The sequence below is a fragment of the Thunnus albacares genome, chromosome 10 (genome assembly GCF_914725855.1).
Source record: "Thunnus albacares chromosome 10, fThuAlb1.1, whole genome shotgun sequence".
NCBI lineage: Eukaryota > Metazoa > Chordata > Actinopteri > Scombriformes > Scombridae > Thunnus > Thunnus albacares.
The window spans coordinates 12,071,545-12,084,835 of NC_058115.1; the positions used below are offsets into that span (position 1 = coordinate 12,071,545).

A 13,291-nucleotide genomic window follows, 5' to 3' on the forward strand; every position below is an offset into this window, starting at 1 on the left:
GTCACCATATTATGCATAAGTCATGCTAGGAAAATCAAGGGGACACTATGTGCAAGTATGTTTACACACATCACTTATCATTTGGTCGCTGTCAATTGTGCTCACCTTGCAGGTGGGAAATAATCAGGTGTGGGGTGCATGCCATCTGCCTGCTCGCTCGCCTCCAGAGCAGTCGTACTCAGCCCCACCAGCCTACATGAGTATGGGCCAGATGGAGAATATGATGCCCCCACCTCCTCCAGACAGTTCCAAAGCCCCTGGCTACCGTTCTGCCTCCCAGAGGATGGTCAACAGCCCCATCGGTACGACTGATTTCCTTTTTTTAGTTTATACATGATTATTTTGTTTATTTATTTAACCCCAACATTAAATAGACTGTCGTTAAAGTATTCTAAAAAAGGCAGGTAGTGTGAAAGAATATATGCAACAAATTATAATAAAATCAAATGTGTGTGAAAAAAGTTAAACTGAAATTTTAGACAGAGTCTACAGTACAGGACATCTACAGTAAGTCTGGCATAATCAAACAAAATGCCTCGACATTCGGCCTTGTATTTACTTGCACGGTAAAATTTTTTGAGGTACAGTTTGCTTTATCTGCTTTATATTGAACTCTCTCTTCAATTTGTTTCCACCCACAGCGTTGACCAGCTATGCCACCAGTATCTCTGGCAGTCCAGTGTATCTGCACGGTCATACAGCAGTTGGCACGCCCTCATTCAGCAGACAGCACTTTTCCCCTCATCCCTGGAGTGCATCCACATCAGGTATTAGCCACAAAACCTTTTGTTTTGTTGTGATTTTCTTCCAACTTTTCAGACTGAAATTATCATTAACATATTTTATGTAGAGTAACATTTTTCTAACTCTTCTTTTAACATTGTTTTTTGTCTTCTGAAACCCTTCAATCCATGTTTGACATATCTGCTCTCATTCTTGTTTTGTAAAGCAGTGTGCAGTTTTTAAGGCACTGTGCAAATGAATCTTTTGAGAAATCTGATCCACTGCTCACGCTATTCCTGCTATACTGTCTCTTCTCTACCAGGTGAGTCTCCTGTACCGCCTCCCTCTACAGTGTCATCCTCCACCCTTTCCACTTCAGCCGTGGCCCCGCCTCCCCAGCCTAAGCCAGGCAGCTCCTCGCAGCAGGACCGGAAGGTTCCCCCACCCATCGGCACAGAGCGGCTGGCAAGGATCAGGCAGACGGGTTCAGTCAACCCACCTCTCCTCACCACCAGCTACACGGCATCTGTTGGACAGGGAGGCATATGGTCATTTGGTGTTGGCAGTGCTTCAGGTGAGAACTTTGTTTTGGCATTTTGTTTTTGTTTGTTAAAATTGATGAAATGAATAAAATAGCATCAACAGGGATTTAATAAGCGCAATTTAAACATGATTTCAACCACTCATCTCAATCTGCTACTTTTATATCCATTGATGAGGCTATAACCTCTTGTGTGTCTTCATACAGAGGCCATGTCTGGTTGGTCCCAGCCACTGATGAGCAGCCACATGATGCACCCTCAGCTGCAGGCAGAGCAGTCAGCCTTCTCTCAGCACCAGCCCATGGAGCAGGACGACACAGGCATCGCAAACCCTGCTAACAACTACCACCAGCCGCAGCATATGCCCAACAGTTACATGGACTTCCCAAAGGTAACACAAAGCCATAGCTGTGTACAAGATTTAACCCCGTACCTATTATGTGCTCTTTATAACCAGTTCTCTGTCATTGTCTGTACAGGGAATGCCTATGTCAATGTATGGAGGAACCATGATGCCCCCTCATCCTCCCATGGCAGAGGGACCGGGGGGACCGATGTACAATGGTTTGCACGCAGGTGACCCCGCATGGAGCCCCATTATCAAAGTGGTCCCAAACAATGCAGATAACTCAGACCCACAACAGCAGGTAATGTCCTCTTTTATTATATTGTCCAATCATATGCTTAGAGTTTAACTATATATTATATATAACAGTCAGATATAATATTTGACTTGATTTGTGTTAACACATCTTGCTCCTCTCTCCCTTCAGGTGTGGCCTGGTACCTGGGCACCTCATGTGGGCAATGTGCACCTGAACCACGTCAACTAGACGGCGTCCACAGCAATCAAACGCACACAGCATGACCCACAGCGCAAACATGACATACCAACTGACAAATATGACCGATTAAGACAAAGAAAAAAAGAAAAAGTACAACATGTTAACTTTAGTAGAGACCTGAGAGTGCAGAGCAGGGGTTGAAGAATTGGAAGTCGACACCATTCTTTGATGTGCCTATCTCAAAACAAGGAAAGAGGAAACTGGGCGAGAGCTGTTATCAGTGTCCCAATGATGCAAACAAACATGCGCGATCACCTGTTCAACAGGATCCATTCTCTGCGTAGTTTAGCGATTTTGACTTAAACCCACATACACCGTTCTTGGGCTGCAGGGGGCTCAACATGAAGTAGCTATTTAAACTTGGCCCAGAACTAGATGATGATTACCTAAAGAGAAAGAGAAATCAGAACCTTTTAGAGTGGTAAATACATGTATAATTGTTTACATACTAAAAAGGGTTAAAATGAGAGTAAATTTCATGTCGTATAGTGGCTCTACTTTATGTAGCCTGTATTAATGTGAAATATTTACCTTAATATTCAATAAAAAGATTGAAAAGTATTTGTGTGTTTTGTGAAACACAGTTCTTTGTTGTCGTGTTTGGATCGAACATTTATCTAATGCTTCAACAGACATCAAGAACTAGTACAAAGTTCATTTAATGATTTTATGTGTATTTCTGGCTCTTCTGGGCGTCATCTCGTAATTGTCATCTTCACAGCCAGAGTCCTTGTGCAATCTTGAGACCTGTCTCTATGGTTTCAAATTGACCTTAGAGAACCATCTTTTTTTTTTTTGGTTTATTTTTAATTGACAATGACAAAGCTGGAGGGTGTCATTGAACAGGATACGTGTGTTGGTGAAATTTGACTTAAGACCAAATACAAAAGCTAAAGAAGGTGCTTCATATACACAGTACAGCAAATGTTCTTTCTTATTTGGGGTGAATTTGAGAAAAACATGTTTCTAACCAAAATGACACAACTCTGCATGCTATATTTGAGATTCAATGGTGACTGGCACATTAAACTTTACACCAGGGGTTTTCAAAATCTGAGACTGTGGGCCTCCCCTCAGACAAAGCTTGGAAAAAGGGGACCCCTGACCCCCTCCTTAGTTTACCTGCTAAGTTTCACACAGTTTCTGGATGCCTATGGGATCGCTATTGTTATTTGATCCCATGGACACTCAACATTTGAGCCAAGATAACCTAATATTGCTGTATAACATCAGACTACACCAAATACATTAAAAAAAGTCTGAAGACATTTATTAGTTTCTGACTCTGGGAAAGTGGGAAGAAAATTCCCCAAAATTACTGTATCTCTGAACTATCTCTCTGACCAAATCACACACATTTAAGCTATTCTACATGATCTCCTTTTAATTAATGTAATATTTTTTCACCTCAATTCACTGAGCCTCCCCTGAAACTGTTTGGAGCCCCCCTAGAGAGGCCCACCTCCCACGTTGAAAACATCCGCTTTACACAATACTCCACTTAGTGGTAAAAGTGATGGACAAAAATAGTGGAGATAGTGAGGACACCATAAAGTGCATACAAAATAATGCTTACATTATATTTAGAATGTAGTTAGTTCTCATTTGGAAGAACAGTTCATGTACAGGTATAGTGATTTGGCATTTATTCAAGAATAAATGACCATTCATATGGTTCCCCTTCCCTGCCTTTGAAATGGCAATATCCCTAGCTGTTTCACTATTGTGGAACCATATTGTAAATGTGTAGAGCAGCACACCTTAATCAACACTGACATTTTGGAAACAACATATTTAATTTCACCTTTTTAAACTTTGAGAAAAGCTTATTAATTGTTTAGCACAACACATACATAACAGACGACAGAGGTCAAAAGGGGGGTACATTAAAGTCAATGACACTGGTACCTTTCATTCCTTATGGGACCAGTGTGTGGGATTTAGTGGCATCTAGCGGTGAAATTGCAGATTGCAACCAACTGAATATGCATCAAACCATTTTTTTTCCTAGGGTGATGAGGTCATGACCCGCCCTACTCTGCCTCTGATTGGCTAGTACTCGTCACCTTCGTTCGTTGGGTTGGTTAGGGTTAGGGTAAGAATATCAGGGTGAGCCAATCAGAGGCAGAGTAGGGCGGGTCATGACTTCGCCATCCTAGGAAAAAAATATCGCGACCCGCTCACTATGTAGATATAAAGCGCTCATTCTAAGATGACGAAAACACAACGATTCTTATTCCCATGGGATTATACACTAATTAAAACATACTTGTGAACATTGTGTTTCATTTCTGCCAATTGATCCCCTTAAATCTTACACACTGGTCCTTTAAATACAATCACCTCTATTATGAAGCATAACGGAAGTGTAGTTCATTACTTCCTGGGTTCATGTGATTTTTGCAGTCCAAGGTAAGCATGGCGGCAGCTACAACACCAGCGGACCCAAAGCAAACACCTAAAACACCGCCGTCAGCAGCTGTCCCGTTTGATTTTTCTCAGCCTCCGATTATCGAGGGATTCAACCCTTCACCGAGGTTCAAAGATGAGACTCTCAGTGAGAAATTCAAGAGAAAGACCAAGGAGAACCCGTTCGTCCCAATAGGTGAGTTACACAAGCCTGCGAGCAGCAGCACAGTCAAGTTATACAAGCAGCAATAACTCTTCATTCATACTACCCGAGGAATTGTTTGTTACCAAGTTAGCTTAAAGAAAAACATATTCTCCAGTTTGTATGTCACAGCTAGAAAGCATTCGTGTTGTTAATGGACAACTTGCTTACATTTTAGTTAATAGCAGCCGTATTATTATTGTTTTCGTGTCTGCTTGACCCTTTGTTCGAAAACTCGGTAGAAAAACGGTGCCCTGAGTGACATTTTTCAAGGGTCAGTTTATACAAATGACCAAAAAAAGCATTTTCTAACGTTGTATATATTGAGCTTTTGCGAGATATGTTGCACATCTCGTTTAATTTATACACTTGGTTCCTCCCAGACTTTTTCTGTGACTTTAGTTCCCTAATCAAATTCATATTCCTTCTGACAGCAGACATTTGTCATAGTAGGAAAAGCACAGCTCTACTTAATAACATCAATGACTGCCCTGTTCTGTTCCAGCAATTAATGTTATTAGTTGCACCTGTATTTGACTAATCTGCTATGACACAGGTCTGTTAAACTTTAGTTTCAATGTTATCATTGAGGCTATTTTTTCATGTTAACTGAAACCGCTGACAGTTGTGAGCCTGTGAAGAAAAAGTGATTTTTCAATGCTTAAAGCACTGCACACAAGATTAAATTTCCATCCATTGTGTTGTGTGATGAATGATGCCAACAGATATCCCAAAATCTCAGCATGTCTAGATAGATACCACCAAGGTTTTTATATGCGTTTGAAGGGAACAGACCTTCAGTGTTGGAGCATATTAGGCCGACATCTTCCCATATTTAAACACTGACATTAGATGTTGTGTTTACTTGTTTTCCAGGTTGTGTGGGAACAGCAGGAGCGCTGATTTATGGTCTCCGTGCCTTCCATCAAGGGAAAACCAGACAGTCCCAGCTGTTGATGAGGGGCCGAATCTTTGCTCAAGGTTTCACCGTGGTTGCTATCATTTTTGGTGTCTTGGCGACAGCTCTAAAACCCAAGCAGTGAAGAAGGACCACTCCCACACTACTGCCACCCAATGAATGAACTGAATAATGTATTATACATTTCCAACATTGTTCAGACACCTACGTTAAGGCCAACACTATTTATTGTTTGGAAAATGAGTCATGATGATAAAATATTTAGCTTCAGGCTAGCACGATGGAAGAACAGTGTAAACTGCTCGTTAGCAGAGCGAATGAGCGAGCTGTATTTGACAATTTGTGCTGTAACAGTTTTAAGGCATAAATGTGATTTATATCTCTTGCTCCGTGCCCTTCTGAAGGGTTTCATTTCCAATACATCCCATGTATTGTCACTGTGTAACACATCTGTGTCTTCAGATATAAAATTTAATTTTAAACTGTGTGTGCTGTATGTATCTCAGATGAAACATCACACATCAAGTATTGTATTTAGTGTGCAACTTTAACAGGTTATTAAGAAAAATCACTGGATAAGTTTCATGTGAAGTTTTTATATTAATGGCCTGGGTGAATAGATCTAAATGGGAGGAAGGTTTTAGACCGACAGGCCCACTGTCAATGTCCACCCTATAGCAAGAGCTGCAAACATTAGATGAAGAATGGGACTTTGTGAAGTCATTTTACCTGGGCTGAGGTATATTGCTGCGAAGAAATCAGAGTTACACTATCATGTAATAAAAGAGACACAGTATTCACTGTGTACCTGTGAATCTGTTCTTGCTTCTTGGACTCTCCATTTTGTGTTTTTAATATTTGAAAACTGTAAATTGTGGGTATCTACCTCAAATTTCACAGTAGCACAGCCTTCAGGAATGTGCACCTGAGAATATGTAAGGGTGGATATCGGCTCTGGGCCGTACACACAATTTTATCTCCTCACACATCAACTGGACAAAATGATTGGCAACAGAAGCTGGGAAACATTTAAGGACAAACAAGTGTAGGTGATCATACTCCATTGTCTTTATTTTCCAGTTCCCTTTTAACATTCACTTTTTTTTTTTTCAGTTTTCATAATGTCCAAATAGGCAACATGTGAAACAATGTGTAGACGTTACTGTGGAAATTGACACCTTGTTGATTGCTGTTTAAAAAATCTAAAAACATATAAGTGTAACAGAATAATGCTGCACGAAATGTACCAACACAATCAGTGAAATAAGAAATCGCACAAGCCGTTAATTCATGCGAACTCTGGAAAATTTAGATGACAGCAGAAATCTTTGGTTGTGAATACTTTTTGCTGAAATTTTTGCCTAATTGGGAGGGAAATCCACCTGGCTGAATACTCAAAACTGGAGCAAGAGCAAGATCAAAAAGGCCACAAGCTTATGTATTTTGAAAGAGAAAAAAATACGTTAGCTATCTTAAATACGTAATTAGGGTTATAAATACAACAAAGTGTTTGTGTATATGGTTCTACGTTGTTGAGAGGCATAAGTGGTTACAATCTAATCTGTAATAGTGCTCAATAAGCAAGTGGCTGACATCGACCAAATATGCAAATTTATAAAACAACTAAAAATTGTGCATCCAAAATATTGGCAGAGGCATGCAAGAGAGTTGACCTAATGATCCATAATTTAAAAGGGGGAAGGAAAGATGATTAACTTACAGTAACAATATTTTCTTAAGTGTAGCAGTGATAAAACTGACCAGCTAAATGATGTCGTAACAATAGAGCAGTCCTTCATCTTCTCACAAGAGTGAGGTTAAGTATATTATTTCAATATAACAGGCAACAGGAAAGGCGGGAAGTTTTCAAAGGTTATAAAACATACCAGGTATTTTATGGAAAAGGAGCGTACAAACTCTTCTGATGCGACGTGAGGTTAAAACTGAAAAAAGGCAATGTTTCTAGAACAAAATTCGCCCTGAAAAGCTCCTCTAGCGAACTAGAGGTGTCTGTTTGAGAGAGATGAGGACAGAGCGCATTCGAGAAACATCCTTTGCCTGTTTGTTGGTTTTCGGATTGAAGTCGCACAGACGGGCTACTCTCTCCCATGCCGATCCCGGACTGTCGCCGTCGCTCTCGGCCAAGAAAGCCTCCTCTGATGCTCTATAGGTGGGGAGGGAGATCAGAGGAAGATGTGAGTGAGACCTGATCGTGAGACGTGTTTCAGAACAGTTTCCACAACAGCAAATCCGTCTGAGCCAAACATGACGCTCAACCACAAAAGTTCAATCACATGAATAGCACCTGTGCATAAGACACACAGTAAGACCATGCATTTTCCTACCAATCACACACCCTTGTTGGAGTCAAATTGAAAATATATATCTTATCAGCCCGCCGTAAGTTTATGTAACAATCAAATACAAAAAAAAAAAAATATCCCAACTTAGGCCTTCAAAGACAGACCAGTATTTTTAGTGTTGGGGCATGCGTCAGGTGAATATGTACTAATAATAATTTGGGGTAGGGCATACAACATTAAAAAGCATAAGAATTCTAAACCTACACAAAGCCTATAACATCAGAGTTGGGCTGTTTGTAGAAAGCCTTGTCAGCAATCCTAGTGCGCAGGCAAGACCAAGAAAGCAGGAAAAAGAAGGAGAAAGGAGAACAGTTTCAGTGTCAAACAACAGGCAAAGAAAAGTTAGGGTCTGCATCAAAAAGGAACCATGTAAGCAACTGAGAAACAGCTCTAGTGAGATGCAAATGAAACTAAATGATTTCAGACTAAATACAATCAGTCTGTACTGCTGTAGTGCACTGCATCTGTATTTCAGCCAGACTGCTTCGGTGGATGAAAACTGTGCTTTGCTTTCTTCTGTTTGCATTCCTTCTAGCTAGCTAGCTTCCTGTTTCTTTTTTTTTTTTTTTTTTTTTCCTCCAGGCGTTTAACTGGACATTAATATCTCATCAGAGGATCGTCTCTCAGTGCTTGCACAGACACAGAGGAAGAAACTGGCCAAAAATCTAAAGCCACAGATGCAGAGTGATACCGTGTCAGACTTGGACAGAGTCTGTTGGAAAGTGTGAGAGAAGAACGGGTTAGCTTGGTCAAGAAAAGGAAAGTTTTTGAAAGCATTAAGTATAACACTGACAGCTACCGGACTAAAATGACCCTCTTTATGTAGCAGACATTCACTAACATAGCAGGTTGCTTTTATACAAATTATAAATCTAAAAATCTGATCAGCACACACATTTCTGATTATTATTATTATTATTATTATTTCAGGCAGCTGTTATATATCGCTCCAACATTTGATAGGCCAGTATCATTGGTTCAGTTTTCAAAATATCCATGTATAAATTCACCTAATGTGACAAAATCTTGATGATACTGTTGACATAGAGTGTCTCAGATAGACTTGTCATGCACTATAACAATAAGACTTTGAATGATTTTTACGTATGTTATGAAAGGGAACTTATAACACTTGAGTTGTCAGTCTGAATAGAATTAGTTCAGTATGGTGATCACATCAGGATGTTAAACCAACTGCTCCTCCTCTGTAAGTTAACGGGAGACATGTCAGACATTAACCTGTTGTTGGCCTTGTTCTTCTCCATCTGCTCGTTCTGGTGTACATGCCAGTCCTCCAGCTCCTTTTTGGCTTTCTCTCTCCACTCTGCCTCTGCCGCCTTAGATGCTGAGTCTTTGTTAGACAGAGAGCAACACATTCAGAGAGTCCCCAGAAGAAGATCAAATTTAGGAAAAGAACTGATGTATTATTAGCTTTAAGTGTGACACAATCAGATCAGCTGTATCATTGGTCTTAAAGGTAAACTGCACAAAGATACATAGCGAAACGACAATGAGAGAGTGACTCATTACGTCTACAAAGTAGGAAGTGTGTTACACAGTGTGACTGATTCCCAGAGGAGGACACCATTACTCACCCAATGCTTCAAGGCGTGTCTTCTGCTCCTCCCTCCACTTGCGTAAACTCTCCGGCTCTTGCCTCTGAATATCAACCTGGGCGATAGCTGCATAGCTGTCTGTCGGGCCATTGGACTCCTTTCAGGACATAAAACATTTGCTCGGTTACAAACAAGCTATTTTAATAAAAAACAAAAAAAAATCTGTAGATTGTAAATCTGTTCAGCACATGTCAACATACAAGAATGCCATTATAAAAATAAAGAGATAGAAAAAAAACAGCACCTAAATCAAGAATCACAGCCATCTAACAACATCCATTATAAGACTACTATAAGACAAAAACAGAGATTTAATATATTCCAGTATTAGCCCACTACTTTTCAGTGAAAGAGGACAAAAAAGAAGATAAATTCATAAAAAGAGAAGAAAAAGGGAACTTCAATTCAATACAATACAATTTTTATGAGATGGGCTTGTTAATCCACTCCTCCACAAATCCACAAATTTCATATGGTAAATGAACTAAAACTGGTTGCCAGATTTTTAAGAAATATGCGCCAGCAGAGAGGCTTTCCATTGGTAAAACCTTGTATAATTCTCTGTACCACTGTGTTACTGTTGGGGGTTTGTCTTTAATCCACTGGAACAAAATACATCATTAACTTTTTTGTTTTTGTTCTGTTTGGTGTTTTCTTTTTGTTGTAGATTGTTTTCTTTTTAAAGTGGATGTGTTTTGAAAATTAATAAAATATATTTAAGAAAGAGAGAGATAATGAGACTCACACACAGACATATAGAGAGATAGAACAAAAGACTTACCTGATGATTTCTAATCATTTTAGGTTGTCAAACTCACCTGAAACATATCCCCGTTCACTGTGGCAGGCTCCTCCTCGAAACCGTCTAACATTGTCAGAAGAAAACAAAGCTGTATTTTTAATATATGATTCTTGCAGTGTTCCCAGTTACCTTCTCTCACCCTTTCTCCTCACCTGGGTTATGTTCACTAACTACTCACTATGTCGGAGTCAGTTAGAAATGCAGCAGCACCTGTTTGGCCACTGCTGTTATCCGGGCAGCTGTCTGTTACAGGACAGGTTTTCTAAAAGATTATAATCAGTAAACATGATTCTTGTTATCTCGGTTATTACTATAAATAAAATTCTTGTTTGCCACAACCAGTGTCAGTAAAACGCAACACAGTATGTCATTTCTAGCGTTACAACGTCAGAATGATGTGTTGTTGAATTGCTGCCGTTTAGCCACTAACGTCTGTTGTCGGTGTGCTCCGCCGTAAGTTAGCTGTATGAGTTTAACGTTATCTGTTATGATCTAGTAAGATAATATAAAGTGGCCTGAGTTACTACACTAGCTCCCAGTGTGTCAACACTAGAGATGCTATTGTTATCATGGACAGTGCCGTTGTTTGCTAAGTAAGTTAGCTACAAGTACCGGTGGTCATGTTAGCTTGTTGGGTTGCTAGCTCTAGCTGACATTAGCTCAGTCACAAACTTGCCATAGTTGGTCTCCTGCTGCTGCTCAGGAGGCTGTTGGCCGTCCGCTCCCTCCAGCGCCCCAAACCCGTCTCCGTCGTTCTCTATCCCCGCTATCTCACTCTCCTGTTGGGCCAGGAAAGCTGCGGCTGGGTCCTCCTCAGCCGGGTGTGCTCCGTTGTCAGCCATCTTTCACAAAAGTGTTTACAAGTTTAACTGAAGCTTGTAGCTAACGCCACACAGACGGCTAACGTTAAATTAGGCCACCGGTTTTGCGACGTTAAAACAACTTAACTGCTTCACTCCAATAACCAGACTATGCCGAGTGGACTAGTGTTAGAAACCGGGCAAATAATTAACTGAAGTTAACCGGCTGTAGAAAATCTAAGCTTCGACTTCAGGCCCTCAGTGATGATTCATGATTTCTCCACTTGTTCAGTCAGTGTGATGATGGAGCAGGGCAGCACCCTGAAGGTACCATTTAACATTTATTGCAGTTTGCTGCCATCTGCTGGCCATTTCATAGCCTACACACTTCTCCTCCTGATGCATTTCTTCAAAAACATTAGTATCTTGAAGTGATGTTTTAAATGCAGCTGGTATTACTTCTATCTTAGAATAAATACATATGTTTTCATATTATTCAGACAGGGAAGAAAAAAAGAACCAACATGTTTGGCTTCTCCAAACACTCATGTTGATGGGGCTTGCTGCTTGTCAATTTCTTATGGTTAAAAATGTATTTTTTGCCAATTAAACCTGGGAATAGTTTTAATGGGATATAAAAGATGGGAGGGAATGGGCAGAACTAGTAGATCTATCTTTTAATAGTGGTGAAAGATGTATTTGGATTCTTCATCAAGTAAAAGTTGCAATACCACAATGTCAAAATACTCCACTACAAGTCTGACAGAAGAGAAAAAAAATCCAACATGTTTGGCTTCTTTAAATATCACACAAATGTCAATATATATCTTTCCTAACTCCTATTGTTTACTCATGTGGATGGGATTCTCTCATTGGAGAAATAATGCTTGTCAATTTCTCATGGATAAAATGTCTTGTTAGTTAAACCTGAGGATAGTTTTGATGTGATAGAAAAGATGGGAGAAAACAGGTCTGTATATAGCTCTACCTTTCAATAGTGGTGAAAGGGGTAGTTTTCAGATCCTTCATCAAGTAAAAGTAGCAAACCACAAGGTCACAATACTTCATTAAAAGTTAAAGTCTTTTATACAAATGTGTACTCAAGAAAAAAGTACATGACTAAAATTGAACAAAATATTCTTTCTTATGAAAAGTAAAAAAGTTATCTTGTAAAACAGCACCTTGCAGAGAAAGACAGACTGCACTCAACTAAATAATAGTTTGTTTTTACAACTTTATTATTAATGGCCTGTGATTAATGTATAAAGCCAGAATCTATTATTTAATGAATAATAATAAAACCATTTGTAAACTTTTAAACCCTTTGTAAAATGTGCCTTATTAGAAAAGTGACTGGACTGGAAAGTTTATTTCATAAAAATGCATATTTTTAAGCTCATTATGCGGTCTGTATACAAATGATTATATTGCAAAGTAACTGTAAAGTAATTTATCTTTCAGATGAGTGTAGTTGAGTAAAAAATAGAAAATTCTCTCTGACATGTAGCAGAGTAGTAGAGCTGCAACAATTAGTCGATTAGTTGTCAACTATTGAATTAATTGCCAACTGTTTTGATATTCGATTAATCATTTGGAGTCATACTTTAAGAAAACAACGTGCAAATTCTCCAATTACAGCTTCTCAAATGTGAATATTTTCTGGTTTCTTTAGTCCTCTATGACAGTAAACTGAACTTTTTTGGGTTGTGGGCTGTTCGTCAGGACAAAATTAGACATTTGAGGACGTCATCTTGGACTTTGGGAAACAGTTATTGACATTTTTCACCATTTTTTGACATTGTATAAACCAAACAGCTAATCGATTAATAGAGAATATAATTGTCAGATTAATCATTAATGAAAATAATCGTTAGTTGCAGCCCTAAACAGTAGAAATATACAGAAACATAACACTCAAATAAAGCAGGCTAATGCATCCCACCTCTCTCTCTCTCCCTCTCTGACTGTCCTCTCTGTGGGTTGGTAGAAACCATTTTTCATTGTTTTTCAGACTGCAGAAGACTTTGGGAACCGTTTAGTGTTTTAGATTGTATGTTTACTCCCTTTAAT

General features: G+C 39.4%; 4 protein-coding genes across 10 annotated transcripts in view; 3 read left to right on the forward strand and 1 right to left on the reverse strand.

Annotated features, from left to right (window-relative positions):
* Positions 1–2,671, forward strand: part of ankhd1 (ankyrin repeat and KH domain containing 1) — a 32,133-nt gene extending 29,462 nt beyond the window's left edge. For all 5 annotated transcript variants that reach the window (XM_044364470.1, XM_044364472.1, XM_044364471.1 and 2 more), the window contains exons 34-39: positions 113–302; positions 642–767; positions 1,046–1,297; positions 1,472–1,656; positions 1,745–1,912; positions 2,039–2,671. In XM_044364470.1, coding sequence (XP_044220405.1) covers positions 113–302; positions 642–767; positions 1,046–1,297; positions 1,472–1,656; positions 1,745–1,912; positions 2,039–2,098 — 981 coding nt within the window. In that variant the 3' untranslated portion in view covers positions 2,099–2,671. The remainder of the gene's footprint in view (positions 1–112; positions 303–641; positions 768–1,045; positions 1,298–1,471; positions 1,657–1,744; positions 1,913–2,038) is intronic.
* A 1,780-nt stretch (positions 2,672–4,451) lies between these two features.
* Positions 4,452–6,122, forward strand: higd2a (HIG1 hypoxia inducible domain family, member 2A). Its single transcript, XM_044363559.1, has 2 exons — positions 4,452–4,715; positions 5,598–6,122. Exons 1-2 carry the CDS (start codon positions 4,529–4,531, stop codon positions 5,762–5,764), a joined length of 354 nt encoding a protein of 117 aa, XP_044219494.1. The 5' UTR covers positions 4,452–4,528; the 3' UTR covers positions 5,765–6,122.
* A 562-nt stretch (positions 6,123–6,684) lies between these two features.
* On the reverse strand, positions 6,685–11,526 carry cltb (clathrin, light chain B). 3 transcript variants are annotated; one of them, XM_044363556.1, is made up of 6 exons: positions 11,098–11,526; positions 10,438–10,484; positions 9,599–9,716; positions 9,243–9,354; positions 8,208–8,261; positions 6,685–7,804 (listed from the first exon to the last, which is right to left on the reverse strand). In XM_044363556.1, exons 1-6 carry the CDS (start codon positions 11,261–11,263, stop codon positions 7,633–7,635), a joined length of 669 nt encoding a protein of 222 aa, XP_044219491.1. In that variant the 5' UTR covers positions 11,264–11,526; the 3' UTR covers positions 6,685–7,632. The 3 variants fall into 3 exon arrangements, with proteins under 3 accessions (XP_044219491.1, XP_044219492.1, XP_044219493.1); XM_044363557.1 differs by lacking the exon at positions 8,208–8,261 and adding an exon at positions 8,695–8,715; XM_044363558.1 differs by lacking the exon at positions 8,208–8,261.
* The window catches only part of pdlim7 (PDZ and LIM domain 7), a 37,391-nt gene continuing 35,559 nt past the window's right edge, over positions 11,460–13,291 (forward strand). Inside the window, exon 1 of the mRNA XM_044363552.1 lies at positions 11,460–11,548. The gene's annotated coding sequence lies outside the window, so the exon portion shown is untranslated. The remainder of the gene's footprint in view (positions 11,549–13,291) is intronic.

Bases quoted from the DNA above. Each gene is read 5' to 3' on its own strand.
- cltb (XM_044363556.1), bottom strand. From the start codon at position 11,263: ATGGCTGACAACGGAGCACACCCGGCTGAGGAGGACCCAGCCGCAGCT. The intron at 10,485-11,097 runs GCAAGTTTGTGA...TGACAATGTTAG, and splicing joins GCAGCAGGAGACCAACTATG to ACGGTTTCGAGGAGGAGCCT. The intron at 9,717-10,437 runs GTGAGTTTGACA...ATGTCCTGAAAG, and splicing joins TGAACGGGGATATGTTTCAG to GAGTCCAATGGCCCGACAGA.
- higd2a (XM_044363559.1), top strand. From the start codon at position 4,529: ATGGCGGCAGCTACAACACCAGCGGACCCAAAGCAAACACCTAAAACA. The intron at 4,716-5,597 runs GTGAGTTACACA...CTTGTTTTCCAG, and splicing joins GAACCCGTTCGTCCCAATAG to GTTGTGTGGGAACAGCAGGA.